General features: G+C 34.3%; 1 protein-coding gene and 1 pseudogene across 1 annotated transcript; one reads left to right on the forward strand and one right to left on the reverse strand.

Moving 5' to 3' along the window:
• The first annotated feature begins 281 nt into the window (after positions 1 to 281).
• On the forward strand, positions 282 to 4,408 carry LOC128157971 (uncharacterized; annotated as a pseudogene).
• A 4,425-nt stretch (positions 4,409 to 8,833) lies between these two features.
• LOC128160378 (UDP-xylose and UDP-N-acetylglucosamine transporter-like) lies at positions 8,834 to 18,933 on the reverse strand. Its single transcript, XM_052823688.1, has 10 exons — positions 18,776 to 18,933; positions 16,185 to 16,298; positions 15,935 to 16,037; positions 15,518 to 15,567; positions 14,321 to 14,426; positions 14,027 to 14,093; positions 13,742 to 13,851; positions 13,139 to 13,214; positions 12,826 to 12,898; positions 8,834 to 11,647 (listed from the first exon to the last, which is right to left on the reverse strand). The coding sequence occupies exons 1-10, from the start codon at positions 18,931 to 18,933 to the stop codon at positions 11,407 to 11,409; spliced, it is 1,098 nt and encodes a 365-aa protein (XP_052679648.1). The 3' UTR covers positions 8,834 to 11,406.
• Between the last annotated feature and the right edge of the window lie 413 nt (positions 18,934 to 19,346).

Here is a 19,346-nt window from a genome sequence, read left to right on the forward strand (position 1 = left end):
GTAATAAATAAAACAATAAACGTATTTTGAGTTACATGATTAATTACATAAACATAGGCTAAGTCACACGGACTTAAATATAACATTATGGCAACAACAGCACGCCATACAAGAGCACGAAACCACAGCGAATACGAACACTGCATGTTACTAGTCCAGCTAACGCCATTTTATTGTAAGAACGGTAACTCTTACTTGTGACCTGACGGCCATATTTGATGGTCAGAGACGACCACGATAGGCGATATCAAAAATGTTATCTGTAAGTATAAATTAGAACAATGACAACTGGATTTAATGAGTTGAATAGATAAAGACTAATGTTTACTTTGTTTGTATACTTTTAAAGTGAAATAAATTTGGATAACACAATGTGTGACAGTAAAATACAATTATTGTTTTCGTTACCAGTGATGTATTTTTTACAGTTTATAGTTATTTGCTCATAGATTGGAATTAGTTGGATATCATATGAACTTCTACTAATATATACCTACGTATCCGTGCGAAAGATTTTTTTTTAAATGCTGCGCTTTTCTGCGATAACAGTTTAAACGTTTCCCTATATCAATAATTGCATTTTATTACCTCCCCCTTGTTATAGTCTGTTTTTAATATTTGTATGTTCTTTTAGGCTTGTCAAGGACAGTTTCCATTTCAAGAAAAGAATTTTCCATATAATGTAAGTCAATTTATTTAATATCTTGTAATATTTGTATGATACATGTAGTATGAAGCATTTTCATAAATGTAGTACACGTACAACTGAACATTCATATGCATATGTTTTGAAGCTAAACTTCTATATGTTTCATGAAAGTACACTATTCATTACAGAAATATTAAACAATTTTTGATGGATTAACAAAATTCCTACTACATGTAATTTTACAGATATAGATATATGTGTTTTATGTTGTGTGTCTACGTATTTGTACATTGTCTATGTCTATGTGTATTTGTGTACGTCACATCACAAATTAATTATGCTTTCATTAACTTCAAACAGCGTATATGTGGTAAAATTCTTTTTCTATAACATCACACGTTATCACAATGTCTTTGACCAATGAAAAGGTTGTTCAAATATATAAAAAACATAATGGTTCCATGAATGGTGTCCATAAAGAAATCTGCCAAACTCTGCACATCGATTCGTGTCAAATAAATAAAAGCAGCTTACATTGGAAAATTAAAAAAATTATCAAAGAATTTGAAAGACTCAATAAATCTATAAGTAAGAAATCGATATATGAGCAATATAAGAGGAAAGAATTCAAATGTCCATCAAAAACCAATAAAGAACCAGCAAGCACATGTGTACCGTCAGAAACAGACACTGAAAAAATAACAAAAAGAACTGAACAAGACATTATCATATCCCAGCTCAAGAAGGAAAATATTAAACTTAAAGAAAAAATCCAAGGCTATAGAATTAAAGAAATTAACCAGAAAATGAAACGAACCAAAGAAAAGGTGAGGAAACTGGAAGAAAAAGTGAATGTATATCAGAGGAAGGAACAACAAGAAAAAGATAATAAAGTTGACAATTAAGGAGTTCAGTGCAACACTCTAAATACTTATATTGAAGAACTCAAATGTGAAATCGACAATCTGATCGCTGAAAAAGATGACATTGTAGCAGATGAAGATGATTATGTACATGTAAAGAAAGTTTTAGATTTTAAAGAAAATGGTAAAGGTTGTCCATATAATTATAAATTAAGAAATCTATATTATTTTTTTAGAAGTAGAAATATTGGTGTTCACCATATTGGTCCTGTTTTAGAAGCTGTTTTAGATATTTTTAATATAAGTGTAAACAAATTACCAAGTAAGAGCACTGCGTCTGTTTTAACGAGTGAAATGGGTGTTTTAAGTAGATGTCATTTGAATGAAGAACTTTTAAACAGTAGTAACATTACAATGCATAGAGATGCAACTACAAAAAAGGACATCATTTTTATGCAGTTCAAATTAGTGCTGGGGAGAAAGTTTTGACAGCAGGTGTGAGAGAAGTGAGTGATGGGAAGGGAGAGACGTATGTGAGTGCTACCAATGAGATTTTTAATGATATTGTCAATAATGAGAGGGAGAAAGATCAAATTTTTAATTCTGTTTCATGTTTTATGACAGATAGGAGTTCTACAGAACAGAAGGTTAACAATATTTCATGTGAAGATATATCTCATGATGTTCAATCTTTTAAATGTTCAGTACATCCTCTTCTTTAATTTTCTGAAGTTTGTTTGGAAGAAATTTTTCATATTGAAAAAGAGCTAAATATTAATTTTGATGAACACACCAGCTCTACTAAAGAGCCATTTGCCATGTTTATTTTAAGGTGTGTATCCAAATTTTTTTTTTAAAGATGGCACTGGCGATCCAAACATTTCTCATTTATATTTTAAAAGCCAGGGCATTGATAGAATTCCTTTAATGAATATAAGAGGAAATCGTTTTAATGTTTGTTTTTATAATGCTGCTGGTACTTTTTTTATACACAAACTTTTACTTCAATACATTTTATCATCAAAGAGTTCTTTTAATTTTGTCCAGAATGTTATTGTTTTATCATTACAAAACAAATGTATTTTAACAATTTTAAGAGCACTTGGTATTTTATGTAAATTATTAACAGGACCATATTGGTTAAAAACAATGGAGGTGAACAATATTTTATCAATGGGGTCAGTTTTTAAAAGATTTTTACATGTTTTAGATTTATGTGCAAAAGAACCTATATTGGCTTTAAGACAGAAAATTAGACTATTTGAAGGACCAGAATTAGAAGATACTGTTTCTGAATTTTTATTTACATATCCTATTAATGATGACTTAACATGTGTTTTTATCAAACGTTTATGTGTTGTTTTGAAAACCAAAGTAGAAAAATTATTTGCTGATTTTTTAAAAGATGGTAAATATTTTAATGTACAAAAGAATTTAGATTTTAAGTGTTCATCCTGTCCCACAAGCAATATTTGTGTAGAACAGTTGATGGACAGGTTGATTATCATGTACAATCATCCTCAATGTCATCAAATAATACCGTGGAAAGTAAACTATTATATATTAACAACAAAACTTCAGAATGGTTCAATAACAAAAGTGAGGAAGAGAAAGAAAAAATCACTGTACAAACCATGAAAAAAACCAGAACATTTATGACCTTAGAGAAACACAGAAAACAGACTTTATTCAGGAAACACCTCACGAACTTAAAAGAAAAACAAGAGGACATAAAAAGAAAGAAGAAGAAAAAAGAAGACGAACTTGACAAAGTCATAGACCACATCAGAGAAGAAGGACTGTGGGACACTGAAAGTAAAATTGATAGTGAACTCCAAAAAATTAAAACCAAAAAAGACAGATTGTCATCCTTGAAAAAACAAATTAACATCCATAAGAAAGTATTTCAAATTAGTAAACAACATAAACATTTATTAAATTTTAGCAAAAAAGGAAAACTATTTGACGAAGGAACACTAAGAAACAATCTGCTAATGTTAATGAATTTACGAAAAGAAAATACTGAAACACCTGTCTGCGAAACCTCCTTTTCTCCCATGGACCTGCTCAGTAGAGAGATTATACATACCTGGTCCGAAGATGGCGAGGATGTTCAGTGGGAGGGAAAAATATTAAGCCATGCTAATGGAGTTTTTAAAGTAATTTAGTCACAAAATTGCACTGCATGATTCTTACAAAAATGGTGTAAATGGCATCCTACTCCCCTAACCAATACAAATAATTACTATTACTTTATGTAAAACGTCATTAAAAGTTATAGCATATTTACTCAGATATATAATTCATTAATCATGAATGATACAATGGTGAGCATTTTACTTACTTAATGTGTTTTGATATATATCAATTTCATATGTTACTAAATTTTATGTAAACTTAATAAAAGAGTAATAATAAAAGAGTAATTATGTTTAACACTGAATCCAAAAGATATTTAAAATTTAGTAAACTGTTCAATGTTTCATGTTTTTGTTTGTCTACGTCAGTGTTTGTGTATAAATGTTTGTGTATGTGTTCATAGTCATATTAAAAACAAAAAAATGAATTTTATAATTAAATTTTTGATTTTAATATTCATAATATCATTTCATAAGGACATGCAGACATTACAATTATTTAAATATTTCAGGTTTTGTATTGGAACGATAAAGAAAAGACAGACAGCAGTGTGTTTGACTTGACGGAACAAGAAATAAACAAAGACATTGAGGACAGAAATTTATTCTTTAAAGGTAGTATAATGTTAAATGTATCTATTGGGTTATATTAAATATTATTACATTTTATTTATAAAAAAAAACACATAACCGGTATTTCATTTATTTTAGACGCAGCAACTAGATTGGATCATTCCTACATTTGAAAAAGACTATAACATACCTGTTAACCCTCCCGCATTGCGCGGGAGACTCCCGCAAAACGGCCTAATAATCTAAGATCTCCCGCATCCAACCTATCTCCCGCGCGGGAGACAAATTTCTCCCGCAATCGTATCTGTCTCCCACATACCCCCCCCCCCCCCCCAATTCTGAATCTTTACATGCAAATTTCAACATCCACTGCGGGTTTTACTAAAAAAGCTGCTGTGTAGCTTGAATATATCAAAATCCGTCCAAGTACTGTCTACCGTAATCATAGTACGACATGTTATAGCCCAGTTTACTTTTTACGATTACTTCCGGTTTTGACTTAAATCAGTTACGTATTTAGTTATGCAGAGGCCTTATAAAAAATAAGTGAAAGCTTAAAACATTTTGATTTTACTCTGTAACACCAAAGAAAACAATAACAGCCAGTGGTGTCAACTTAACAGGTGCACAGGTAAAGCACCCAAGCCACGTGCAGTGAGTCGTGACTAATTCTGTCTGGCCAGCATGGTCGGTAAAAATCAAAGTGAGTTTGGAACTACAAGCTACCAATAAAGTGAAGCTCATTTTTAAATGATACTGGAGAAATACATGTTAAAATTGTTTTGTGAATTAAAAATCTATCCTATATATATAAGACAAAAAATAATTTTAATGAATATTATTTTCTGGTATTTTCTTAACTGGGTTTCACTGCAAATTCAATATCTCTGTGTTTAATTACCCTAGATGTCAGCATGCAGTGATGGTTCAATACTGAACAATAGAAAGACTTAATATAAAAAGTGGCACTATTGAATTTTTGTATTGTACCATTGCATGCAAACAAAATAATAGTTTTCTGAACTTGTACAGCAACACAAGTTTTAATTGCACACTGGTAGTCATAGAAATAATAAAATTTAAAATGATTGCAAATGCATTAATTACAATGGTAAAATAAGGTATCTAACAGTATTTTTAATATATATTTGCATTTCACGTGAAAAAAAGTCGTTTACGCAAAATCTCCCCCTTAGCCAAGTTGGTAAGGGGGAGATTCTCCCACATAGCAGCTTTGAAAGGTTAACAGGTATGCTATAAAAAGAGGAGTTGTCTTTCATAGGTAATTTTACTATTATAAAGAGTAGGAGTTATGACCCTTTGGTCACAAGGCCAATTTAATTTGACCAACATATATAGATGATTTGCATATTTATTAACCATCAACCAATGAAAAGCTGTTTAGTTCTAGTCAAGGTATGGACAAAGAAACAAGGTTTTGCAAGTTTACTGAAGAAAATGTTATTTTTAAATTTTAGGTGGACTAGCTACGTTAAGAGTATCACACCACTTACGAAGAAAAAAACACGTCTAAACGATAGACAAAATACACCTTACCACATGGAAAATACAGGAGTACATCATGCATTATATCCTAGTATAAAGGTATCACACCGGTAATTGTTAATTATTATACTTTCATGTTAAATACTGAAATCTGATTGGTTAAGACGCAGTTCATAATCCTTTCTATTACCCTCAGCGTTAGCAACGCACTAAGCAACGGGTAACATTATATAAATAGTGCCTGTTTGGGAGGGTAACAGTTGAAATTGACACCCCGAGGAAACCATTGCCAACACGTCGCTCATCGGCTAAGCACACACATCCCTGGATGACCTCTGAGCTGAGACTCCTTAGCAACAGGAAACATAAAGTCCACACCCGAGCTAAGCACAGTAACGACACAAAAGAAAAAAAGCGGTTCAAGGCACTCAAAGGGCAGCTACAGAGAGAATCCAGAAGAACACACAGGACTTACCTGGAGGATATCGTTATTGTTGACCTGCGTACCAACCTAAAACGGTTTTTGTTATACATGAAAACCAGGAAGCAGGATTCGTCTCAGATAGTGACACTGAGGTCAAAAGACGGATTCCTCAACAGCGACACTGCCAGCAAAACCGCCATCCTGAATGAACAGTTTCAGTCATTGTACACCCGGGAGGACCTCAGCGCACTGTCTGACCTAAGACCAAGTCCATACCCTACTATGAACAACATCACTATCCATGAAAGGGGAGTATTGAAGCTGCTAAAGGGACTGCACCCATTCAAAGCAACAGGACCAGATGATATTCCAGCATTCATCTTGAAGCATAGTGCAGAGTCCTTAGCCCCATACCTTCCAAGGATGTATCAGCTCTCCTTAAATCAAGGACAGATACCAGATGATTGGCGCAGAGCAACCATCGTCCCTATTTACAAGAGAGGGGAGAAACACCAACCTTCAAACTACAGGTCAGTCTCTCTAACATCAATAGCATGCAAGCTACTGGAACATGTGGTACATAGTACAGTCAAGGGTCACTTCGATTGACATAACAGTGATCCTATGTGATGAGCAACATGGCCTCCGAGCCCGCCGATCATGTGAGACCCAACTGATGATTACGTTGGACCAAATTGCCAGGATCATGGACCAGGGGCATCAAACAGACATTGTACTCCTGGATTTCTCCAAGGCGTTTGATAAAGTGCCCCCCCCCCCCCAATGACTGCTTCTGAAGCTGGAGCACTATGGAGTGTCTGGAACAACACTAGGATGGATTCAGGACTTCCTCAGGCAAGAGAACCCAAGCAGTACTCCTGGATGGTCATACATCCTCAGCTCTTGACGTCCTCTCTTGAGTGCCACAAGGTATTGTCCTAGGACCACTTTTGTTCCTGACCTACATAAACGACCTTCCAAAGTTTACTAACTCATGTGCCAGACTTTTTGCTGATGATTGCCTGGTCTATCGACAAATCTGAAACCAGAGAGATGCAGCCAAACTACAGGAAGATCTCACTGCCTTGGAAGGATGGGAACACAGGTGGCAGATCAGTTTCCATCCGGAAAAGTGCACAGTTATCCGGGTCTCGAACAAGAAACAGCAACTGCAAACATCCTATACCCTGCATGGACACCAGCTGGAAGTTGTAGAGAGTGGAAAGTATCTTGGTGTAACCATCTCCCAGGATCTCCAGTGGACGAACCACATCCATACCACCATAGGCAAAGCTATATACAAGGAAACTAGGCTTTCGGAGGGAGACGTAACTTGGGCCAATGTGCACTATCAGCGAAGGCAACAGCATTCTGTACCCTGATCAGACCAGCGATCGAGTATGCATCGTCTGTGCGGGACCCCCACCAAGCCACATTCAACAGAGAAGTTGAGCAGGTTCAACGAAGAGCTGCCAGGTTCGTATTTAACAACTATCGTGACACCTCCACCGGATGTGTAACCATACTCCTGCACCAACTCGAATGGGATTCCCTCCAGCATAGGAGAACCATTCAGAGACTAGTACTATGCTACAAGATCAGAAACCAGCTTGTTGACATAGATCCAGAGAAGTATTACACACCCGGTGACATACGAACTAGAGGGAGTCACAGACTCAGACAGCAGCGGGCCAGTAAAGAAGTTTACCGGAATTCCTTCTTCCCGCGATCGGTGAGAGACTGGAATCGTCTACCAGAGCCAGTTACAGCAGCACCCACCACAGAGGAGTTCAGGACCAGACTAGCCAGTGTCCACTGGACTCAGCTGCAAGCTCAGTACACGACTCAGTCATATTGTAAATAGTTTTAACAGTTTTTAAAAGTGAAAGCCTCCTGTTTTAAATTCACGCCGGGGTTATCATCACTGAGTTAATAAGGTCAACCCCTTACCGAAAGAAGAAGCACTGGATACGGTAGGTAGTGTTTATCAATTCAGGGTTGACATGTATTATGGATACAGTTCACATAAATGAAAACCGTGTTTGCTGTCACATTGACAGCTTTTCACTTGTTCAAAGGTATAACAGTACAGAGGGAAAATATATTTTTGAAACGATGGGTATGAATTTACACAGGTGACGAATTGCGATGCTATCATATTACAAATTTCTATAACCAACGGCGTGGATGGGGTTCTTCCGTTTTCATATCTTTACCTACAAGTGTATAGTTACCAAAGCAAAACATCCAAACAAGACCAGCAACGCCGTTAAGGTCACAATCTTCTCTGTTGATCTTGTTGTATTGAAAATATGGGAACAATTATCATGTTGAAAATACCAGCACGGAGACTTATCAGGAAGATTTTGGGTCCAACTTGAAATGTGGTCGACATGTATACATTTAATAATCAACCTTTTTGCTTCATTTTATCATCCAATGAATTTTTTTAATAAATTTTAGTGTATTTACATGCTGCGGGGAAGGAAGACACAAACATCTAATATACAGGTTGTTTTGACCTATTATAAGCTGTTTCGATTAGTATCTCACAAGGTGGTTTGACTTATATTCGTTATATCATTGGCCAGGTTAAAAAGTTTCATATATTCACGTCTAATGCATTTGACCAACACTTTGATGTCAAAACAATTAATAGAGTAAAAAAGTAACACAGAAATCAAGTTTTCATGTAATTTATTCATTATCTCCAAGTTTGGTAACTAACTTTACATTGCTGATGAAGTTAAAAGTGGTAAAACATTAAAAACTTTAAAAAAAAAATTCTTTCAAACAAATACCTATTGATAAATGACATCATAGATTTAAAGTATTAATTAAGTACAGCCATGTTTATCAATGTCACTGAACTGTTAAATCGAAAAGTCCTATATATTTATGTGTTGTAGACTACACTTAACATAGTAAGTATTTATAAATGCATGTGCCAATGTGGCTCATCGTGTGTTTCACTTGCAAACCATGAAGCGTATACAAAAGTATATATATTAATTACCATATAGTAGCCATACAGCCCCATTGCCAAAAAAGTGGCAAGTTTTTAAAAGCAAACTAGTCGATCAGAAATCAAAGTAGAGAAAAGGCACAGCATTCAACTTCACAAAGCAATATTTATCAGTTATATTTCTTTGTATTTGCAATAAAAATATTTGTGTTTCATTGAAACAAAAATAAAAATCAATTTTAGAATCGATAAAACATGGATAGAAATCCACAACAATGGAACTGATGATGCTACAATTCTAAATAATTATAGCTTCAGAAATCTCAAGAAATGATCTGACCCCAAAAGATTAATTTGAAATTGAAGTGAAAAAATATCATACATAAAACTTGTACAATACACTAACAACAACCACATAGTGAGCGACAGAGAGAGCATGAGACAATGACCGACCCTGACTTACTGACAACGCTGAACAAAAGAGGTCAAACATCTGGCAAGAAAAGTCTGAAACAACATCAACTCTCATTATTAACCTCGAGTATTACTTAGACTCCCCCGATGCTCCATTCTGAAAAACTTCATACATACTTAGTGTAAACCGATTATAATACATGTACAAGTGCATTTGATATTTACACAATTTATATGCAACTTCAGCATAGGGGTAAATATTGAAACAAATCAGTTGTTGCACCTGGTAGAAATAAAATATAATTGCTCACAGACATGAAATAGTCAACACAGATATTAGTTAACCAGAGTTCCTTACATTAGTTCTACTTGTATGTTTATCACTTCGCTGTAAGCACCAATTCATTATAGGCATGTTTGCTATAGCCATGTTTTACTGTACTAACTGACAACACAATAAAACAGGCAAAAAGCTCTATGGTATGAAAAAATTAATCTTTGTTTACAAACTCAATTGAATTAAATCAAATTAAAATACATGACAAGATAAATATTATCTACGATCGCAAGCATCAGACTAATCTATACACTAAATTCAAAAGTTAAATATACTGAATGCAATCAATGTCATTACCAGCCCAAACTATCAGGAATTCTGTTAGCCCTTACATGTTCACCAATGCTAATACATATACAATGTACATGTATTTAACAGACCACAGAATGAAAGATTTTAACAGTTAAATAAAAAAAACTGATTATCATTTTGTTAAACCTTAACATGGCTGAATTTACTAAATTAAATTAAATAATTTCAAAAATTTTCAATGAGATGCGAATTAAATATTTAAACATTGAATCTTTTATTACAATAAACTGTTCATGTCCTTTTGAAAACCAGTTTATGAAAAATTCTAATAACTAACACCAGGACAAAATAAAGACAACAGGATTATTTTACAATAACAAGCTACAAGAGGTGATAAGTTTATGTCTTAGAATTAGATATTATGCTGAGAGCTTCACAAAGTAAAAAAAAAAATGTTGACCTTGTTATCTTAATATAAATCTTGAATGAAAGACAATTTGATATCTAGGTTAATAGATATACTCTCTACCACGTAAATTCAATAACCATGGCAAGTTTTCATACCCAGATGCAGTAGTTATGTGTACTGACTCCACTGTATGCTATAAACCATGTACATACCAAGGTAGTCCTAATTATGGAGATTGGGTGTACAGAGTTAGCTACATCATCCACACACGCAGAATTTCAGCCTTAATATCTTTTTTCTTTTTCAAATAGGCACCAAAGCCATGAAAAAAAGATGGCTTATTAATTTAATACAGCATCCTCAACGAAAAGGACAAAGGACTAGACTTGTTTACATTTCATAATACAACTGATGGCTAATACAATAGTTGGACGTGGCATTTTATCAAAAGAGATTATCCCGTATTGTTCAAGTTGATTAATTGGTGATCTTATTTAAATTTGGATTTCATACAGAAGAGTATATTTACATCTTACAAAACACACCTGATTCAATTCTAAAGACTTACGTTATGAACGATGAAAAAATCAAATATGTCTAAAACATCCAACTTTTCCATTTTGATTGTCTCTTTGTTTTACCAAGGATTTTCAAATACAAAAAATACATTAAAAAACTGGAGGGAAAAAGCTAGAGAAATTTTTACTCCCATACATTTTTCTCCTGAACATACACATACATTTAGCCTTAACAGAAACTTCCATCCTCTTATACATATACATTTTTACCCTCTTATACATATATAAACATTTTCACCCTCCCACACATTTTTACCTACACTTTTACATGCATACTCTTAAATACTCATTCAATCTCCTAGTCAGCTTTGACCCCCTTCTTGGGAGGCATCAACCCTGGAACATGGACCATCTCTGTAAACAGAATGACCCCTACAAAGGTCAAGGAGGTTCCGATCCAGTGGAGGTGAGTGAACGGGTTGTGGAAGTAAAATATGGACAGGATCAAACTGACAAACTTCCTCAAGGTCACAACTAGCGTAACAGACAGGGCCGAGCACTCCGTCGTCAGGATGAATACGCTGCGTATACAAATGTATCTGACACGTGGTCAAGGAAAATTACATAGAAATTACACAAAATGTATTACAAATTTAAACCTTTGACAATACCAATAAAAAAATTTGGGCATCTTGTATACAGGGAAATATAAGGCCCCGTTTCACACATTTATGTATGAGTGAATTTAAGACGGGACCAAAGTGTTTGCGTGTGTAGAGGGGCAAAAATTACACAAGGCAAAAATAACCCTGTATACAGTATTAAACTGGCAGAACTTTGTATATATGTGTCATGCCAACCTATTTCAAGTTTTCAATTGCATACCAATAAGTAATACATGAATTATATTTTTTAGCTTGAAAGACCTAAGAGTAATAATCTGATTAAGATTACATATATTTCACACACTCTTCTTTGAGTAATTTTTCAAGATACAGGAACTTGAATGATCTAATTTTAGTCAGACTGTGGGAGTAACAGCTAGTAATAAGCATAGCATCAGACATTTATCATATCATAATAAAACATCATAGGTAGTTCAAATCTCCCAAGAGCTAGGCCAGGAGCACATCAATACTACAGAAACATGAAACAACAGATGAACAAATAATATACTCAAAGTCCTAGACATGGATAGGATCGTCAAAGATCCTAGACATAGATAGGATCGTCAACGATCCTAGACATAGATAGGATCCTCAAAGATCCTAGACATAGATAGGATCCTCAAAGATCCAAGACATAGAAAGGATTCTCAAAGATCCAAGACATAGATAGGATCCTCAAAGATCCTAGACATAGATAGGATCATCAAAGATCCTAGACATAGAAAGGATTCTCAAAGATCCAAGACATAGATAGGATCCTCAAAGATCCTAGACATAGATAGGATCATCAAAGATCCAAGAAATATATAGGATCCTCAAAGATCTGAGACTTATCTAATCTCTGCCATTCGCCTAATGCTTATGAATCATTGCCTGACATTTGAAATGCGTGGGTAGCAACAAGGTAAGAAAGTAATCCTAAATTACATTTTGAAGTTTGTACATATGAAGTTCTGAACTTTTTTACTTTGTACAATGCTGACTGACTTATTTTTAAGACAATGTCATGATGCTAGGGCTTAAATCCAATCTTCCTATTACATTGTTGATGAGACTGTTGAGTTTTAAAATCCTAAAATAATTCATGACATCACATTTCCAAAGGATACTGTGTCAATAAGTTTCCAATCAGGAATAACCACATTTGAGGTATGGAGAATCCCAGGCCCACGCTCACTGGAGCTGGTGAAAGAAAGAAATAAAAACATTCCAAGTGTTATATATTTAAGCTTGCATTGCTTGTGATGAATATCTACACTCGTATGGAGACTTGTATGAATAAAAGTATTTCATATCTAAGGATTAACAGACCTTTTTTGCTTTGTACATTTTATTGTGCAGGTCATTTAATCTGGAATTTGCCTTTATTGTCATATAAAGTGGTATGAATAATGAAATAAAATAAATTACATTAAAACGTACTTGTTTGGTTAAAGAGAGAGACATGATGACTGATGTCTGAGGCGAGGAAGATAAACCCAGGCAGAGGCAGGAAGTGCTGAAACCAGAGGATTGGCATCCGTCAGATATTTAGAGAGGAGAAAATTGCAACCTTGTATTCTGATGTGACAATATTGTCAAAGAACTATCCAATGATCCCACATCTTCCCAAGTCAAGGGTTTCTGATCTGCACTCTCTGTGGGGAATAGAGTGGACCGAAAACGCTTGGCTAGCGAAGATGATGATCCCATAAAAGCTCTAAAGATGCATTACTGATTACATGTATATTAAAGTTTCCTCATCAGGGAAAGGTTTCCTAATTCAACAGGAACCTATGTATTCTTCACAGACGTGCGTGTGATATTTTAGCACATGTGCAATTTGTTAAAGCTAGAAAAAATGGCAATTTTAAATAAAAAACATAATTTTCATAAATTTATTACATTAAACAAAGGTTGATTTGGTATTTAAACTTGTAATCTGCGGGAAAATACCGGTATAGTTTAGTATTGTTTCACAAGAAAATTAATCTTCAATGTGAAGACTGTCTTATTAATAAGTAAAAGAAAACATCTTTATCTTACATTGTAGAACAGAGATTCTTTTGGGTGTTTTCCAAATTGTGTGTATGTCTTCTCCTGAATAATTCCCATCCCCGCGGTCAAAAACAGAGCCACGGTCAACATCAAGATACCTACACAAGGAGAAAGGTTACAGAAACAATGCCACAATCAGCATGTGAATATGTAAACAATCAAAAATCTAGGTCAAAATACAGGCAAAGTCAATATCACTATGACTGAGCAAATGAACTAATTATCCTGATCATGTTTTCTCCCCAATATGTAGACATATAGAGTTATGCCAACCTAGTGTCCACAGCAGCAGATCATTGAAGACGTTCTGAGCTTCGGTTTCTGGGTCCTTGGACGGCTCCTACAGAAAAGAGAATCAACAGCTCATACCAAAAGTCTGCTATAAAATCGAAAAATGTTCCCACATTTTTGTTATGTTATGAACACAATATATTTCTGTCTAAACAAAAGACTTAACCACTGAATAATAATAATCTACAACACACCTAGACCCCCTCCCCGCCCCTAAACCAGATTTGATCTAGGACCCTGTGTGTCCATGTTCCGTTACGATGTAGTGTATCCTACCTTGTCGTCATGTACGTGCTTGACTTCCTGATTTGCTGATGCTATCGTACACATCGCAATTCCCATGGTGACTAGCATCACAGACACATATTTAGCTTTTGAATATCTAATATAAGAAAAAAATTCTGTATTAAATCCTTTAGCTAAAAACAATCTACACATACAATGATAAAAATATCAGTTCAATTTTTGTTTAAATCAAAGAATAATGCAACCTAATAATAAATAAAAGCATTTCAATGTCAAATTGGCACACTTATTATAATCAATTAACATTTTAAAAAATTACTGATGTTCGTATGTAATTTATTTTCACTCACAGAGGTGGATTCAGCGAATTGGAAAAGGGGGGGTTCCAATTGATGATAATCAATACGTGCAAAATTCATTATTTGTCAATAAACAAGGCCTTTTGAACGTTTTCCGTGCGTAAATTTAATTAACTGTTATCTCGTCAATATGTATAATATGTATTTCATACCTATTTTAATATCAGAGTGCACTGCATTTATTAAGCGTTTTGGGTTAGGTAAGGAAGATTTGCACAATTTCTAGCCTTAGAAAAAAACCAAGTCTCCAGCAATGAGAACGTGCGTCTATGCTTAATAGAAAGAAACACTAAGAAACAAAAAAAATGATTCAGACTAATTACGACAAGCTATTATAAATATGAAGTTTTTGGTAATTTTTTTTATGTCTTTGATGTTTAAATTCTGAGCTATTTATCGATTTTGATTTCTATCGATTACCTTCTTAAATAAAGGTCTAAATGATAGATACTTTATCTGCTGAATAGATTGTACATGCGTAATACAATGGTACAAGCAATAGTCGTCCCAGGGAACTTGATGTGATCTCTGTAATGGGTGCGCAACATCTCCCGGCACTAGTATAGATGCGATCATATTCAAGAAAGTTTTGAAAAGTTGTGCATTTACATAATGGTTTACATATAAACCCCTTACACGGTATTTTCGTAACGTAATTTCCGAAGTTTTCCAAAAATTTCATATGTCCCAGAGAAGGGGGGGGGGGGGGGGTTTTGACCCCCGGAACCCCCCTTTGGATCCGCCAATGACTCATTCTGACATAAGTTTTACAACAGTCATTCTGTTTATATTTTGATGGAATGACCTGATTTTTTTGATTTTTTTTCTCTTTAACAAACCAGTGCGTTCACTTTCTCTGTATACTTACTTTTTCTTTAAAATAAGAACACCTAATAGAAGACTCGGGATCATTGAGCCCTGAAAGTAGACCAGACAGTCATAGAGTTAGTGCAGAGAATGTTTGGCCATGTATAATTACACATGTACTTAAACTATGTCTACTGGATCAATAGATTGACTAGTACAGGCTGAAATCTAGACCCAACAAGCCGGGTGTATGTATTTAAAAGGCTCCCATTTTATTGTATGTAGAATATTTATTATTTACTAGTTCTGAATAAACTTTTCTCAATGATAAACAATTTACATTCAAATGATTTCAATGAATCCTGTTGAATATAAAGTCATACATTCATCAGACCCGGGACTGAATAGCTCAATCATCTCGGACATTAATCAGAAGGATTAAACTATAAAATAATATCAATGCTTCCTAAGTACTTACAGCTCGAAATATCATCTGGAGAGGTATGGACACACGGAACATGTAGGAGGCATTGTTTGCCACCTGGACGAGGAAGAAATAGGCCACCATAACCAGGTAGCTCCTGAAAAATCAACAGAGCAGTGCCTCTACAAATTATCTCAGAACCGTTAAAAAATAAAATACTTCCAGGGAGTTAGGGCAGAAAAGAGAGAGAGAGAGAGAGAGAGAGAGAGAGAGAGAGAGAGAGAGAGAGAGAGAGAGCACCAACCTGATGGGTATTTTGGGAGGGACAGTGAAGAACTTGGATGTAGTGATGAGTCCCTCGCAGGAAATAAACAGAAACTGGGAGAATGTTATCAAGTTTCCACAAGTAGGGATGGCACTAAAAAGAGAAAAATCATCCTGATGATTACATGTTTGAAGGAAAAATAATTTAATTTTTCTTTGTTTTTTAATCTTATATTTAATTTAAAGTTGAATACTGCATTTTTTCCAAAAATATTCAACAGTTAACCCTAATGACAGCCAAACAGATTGAATATGATTTATCTTTAGTCAGCTGATATATGTAAGACATCTACTTTGTTATGATACACTTTACATAATCTACAAGCTATGAATGATTGTTAGTTGCCAAAAAACAACACAACAGCATACAGTTTAGTCTTTGACTAAAATGAAAAACAGAACAGATATCCTATCTGTTTCTCGGTTTCTCTGCATCAAGTGAACCAAGCTTGAAGTTGCTGCATCCAAGCTCATCACATAAAAGATCCAATACACAAATAGCAGAGATCAAGCAGGTGAACTGGTAAACTGCTCTATCTGCCATGTGAATATTTAATTGCATCATCTTACCAGTGAGTAGGGACTTGTTAAAATACTAGAATAGTTTTACATTGTACTGTATCTCAGGACATTTTTAGCCCTTACCACAGTTAGAATACGCCCCATATAGTTGCATTGTAGCAAATCAGAGTGAATCCACTCCAGAACGATTTCTGACTACAAAAAGAATTACACAGAGAATAACTACCGTGTTAACTATAACAAACCTTTTTGAGCCTGTATATGTCCTCTATCCTAAAAATAAATATCCACACAAAGACGAAATTTAAATATTTATCAAAATTTTTCGAACTTTGAATTTACTTGCTGTGTTGACATTTGGATTACTAAATACTCCTAGTAAATAAGTACAGTTATCTGCCCCTGTTTATTTTGCTACAGTGACAACTCGAGGAACAAATTCTATCGTTATACTTTAAATTTTTATGATAAAATGTTCAATCTAGGGTGAGACAAACATTGTTTAAAATTTTAGTTCTATTTGGACTTTTCACAAATGTGGCACAAATCTTACTGAGCTATTTTAGTCTATCTTCTTGTGAAACATTAATGAAACTTCTTCTAATAAATTCCATTCTTTGTATTGATATGCATTGTAATTGTGTTAATTTCTGTCGATAAAATATATGTATTTGGGTATTTCTTTGTCACTCATCAATCTACAATCAGTCCTACATAGGACTTTTGTTACATTAAGGTAAATTGCAAAAATAATTCTTAATAGCTTAATCAAGCTTTTCTCTATATTTGTATAAATCAAAATATTTTAAAACTTATGCATTTATTACGCACAACATATTCAAGCATGCAAGCATTTGGGGGGGGGGGGGGGAATCATTGCCCTTAGTTCTGAATCAAGGGGCAATAATTGTCTACCTTTAAAGTTTCTGAATATTTGAATCACAGAATATGTAACATCTAGTGTGTGGTTTTGAATTATTCAAAGACCACAGGCACCTGAATTTTTATCAATCATTGGCTCAATAATTAAGCCAAACATTGAAAAATTCTTCCTCCTCTATTTATATGATTTTACATACAGAGGAGGTAGAATTTTTTACATTTTGGCTTATTGAGCAGATTTATGGAGGAGGTAGATTTTCTCTATACTTGGCCTGTTGAGCGACTGACTGATAAAAATTCAGGTACCTGTGCAAATACTACCAAACCACCAGGGCTTAATTGTGTAGAAAATTTCTCATTTAAAACGCTATGCTAGAAACTTGCGCCAATTTGTATTCCTTTATAAAAGATTCTTCTTTAAGATCCCACCTTCAGTTTTATTCTTTTTAAGTCTATACATCAAAAAATATTATCTTTTTCTCGCATAAACATCCAAAATCGACAACTCCTTGGTTTTCCCCATATATCCAATCGTATGACAAAGATCTCACGACTCACGTGCCATACTTTCGCATTCTGCAGAAGCCAGGGAGTTGTTGATTTTTAATGTTTACGCAGGAAATCAACAAGTTTGTTAATGTTGGTGTAAAAAAGAACTAATCTATCTGTCCCGTGATTTTGCTTCCAATATGAAAGATGTACACATTTCCCATTATAAATCTACCAAAGAAATTTGTTTTCGTTCCTGTTAACTTTTATGAGTGAAAAGTGATAATTTATCAATGAAGATATCGTGGATATTTTCCATTTTATCGAATTCAACTGTACTTCTTTCACAGGTATGTGTATTTTTATTAAAAATCGTCAAATAGTGATGGAACCTGTAACTTGGGATAGACTATAGAGGTGGTAGTTTAAAGAAGAATCATTTATTAAGGAATATGAATCGGCGCAGATGTCTAGTTTAACATTTCAAATGAGAAATTAGCTGATGAAGCGAGGCGGTATCTAAAATGGCCTCCTCCCTTATTTTTTTTTCCTGCGAGGTAACCACTTTTTTGACAATGTTTTTTTATCTACACATTCCCCTGTGACCAAACGAAGATTATTCCTAACTTAACTTTGGCTACCAGTGGAACTAAACATGTCAAAATTGTTGATTTTTACCTTATCAAATACTCCAGAAAAATCATATTACTACAACATCCTATAAAGACAAACGCTATAGCTACTGTCGGGTTCATCGTGGAACATGTACTGATTGTTAAAAGATACCGGCTTCTCGATGAATCGTCATCTGTTAAATCAACTTCCGCTGGCTCCATATACCATTAACAACGAGTCCGTTACTTATCTAAATAAACATTTATGAATAAAATTGATATAAATTTCGCAATCTATACTCAATTATCTCTGAAAATATGTTTTACCTATTTAAGACGTTAACCATTGTATGTGTTTTGATAATTATGCTCTTTGATATAAGCGGCTGAACTGCAGAACACAATGGGTGATGGGAGATGACCAAAATTGTCTATGGTAAGGCTTTTTTTAACATAATTAAAGTGCAAATAATGTAACACTAATGCCAGCAATGTTTATCCAACAGTTTTTACAATTGAATATATATCGACGGACTTTAATGTACAGAAATAATTCGTGATCTCGACCAACCGATAAATTAGCAAGCTGCAACTGGAGTTTTTTTTATGTTGGAAAATATTGGCAGATTGTAAAA

This window comes from Crassostrea angulata, chromosome 8 (genome assembly GCF_025612915.1).
Source record: "Crassostrea angulata isolate pt1a10 chromosome 8, ASM2561291v2, whole genome shotgun sequence".
NCBI classification, from domain to species: Eukaryota; Metazoa; Mollusca; class Bivalvia; order Ostreida; family Ostreidae; genus Magallana; species Magallana angulata.

What these genes read in the sequence shown, in the direction of transcription:
- LOC128160378 (XM_052823688.1), bottom strand. Translation starts at nt 18,933, where the DNA reads ATGGAGCCAGCGGAAGTTGATTTAACAGATGACGATTCATCGAGAAGC. An exon ending in CCTCCCAAAATACCCATCAG is followed by an intron (nt 16,038 to 16,184) that starts GTTGGTGCTCTC and finishes TTGATTTTTCAG; the next exon opens with GAGCTACCTGGTTATGGTGG. An exon ending in GTTCTTATTTTAAAGAAAAA is followed by an intron (nt 14,427 to 15,517) that starts GTAAGTATACAG and finishes TTCTTATATTAG; the next exon opens with ATATTCAAAAGCTAAATATG.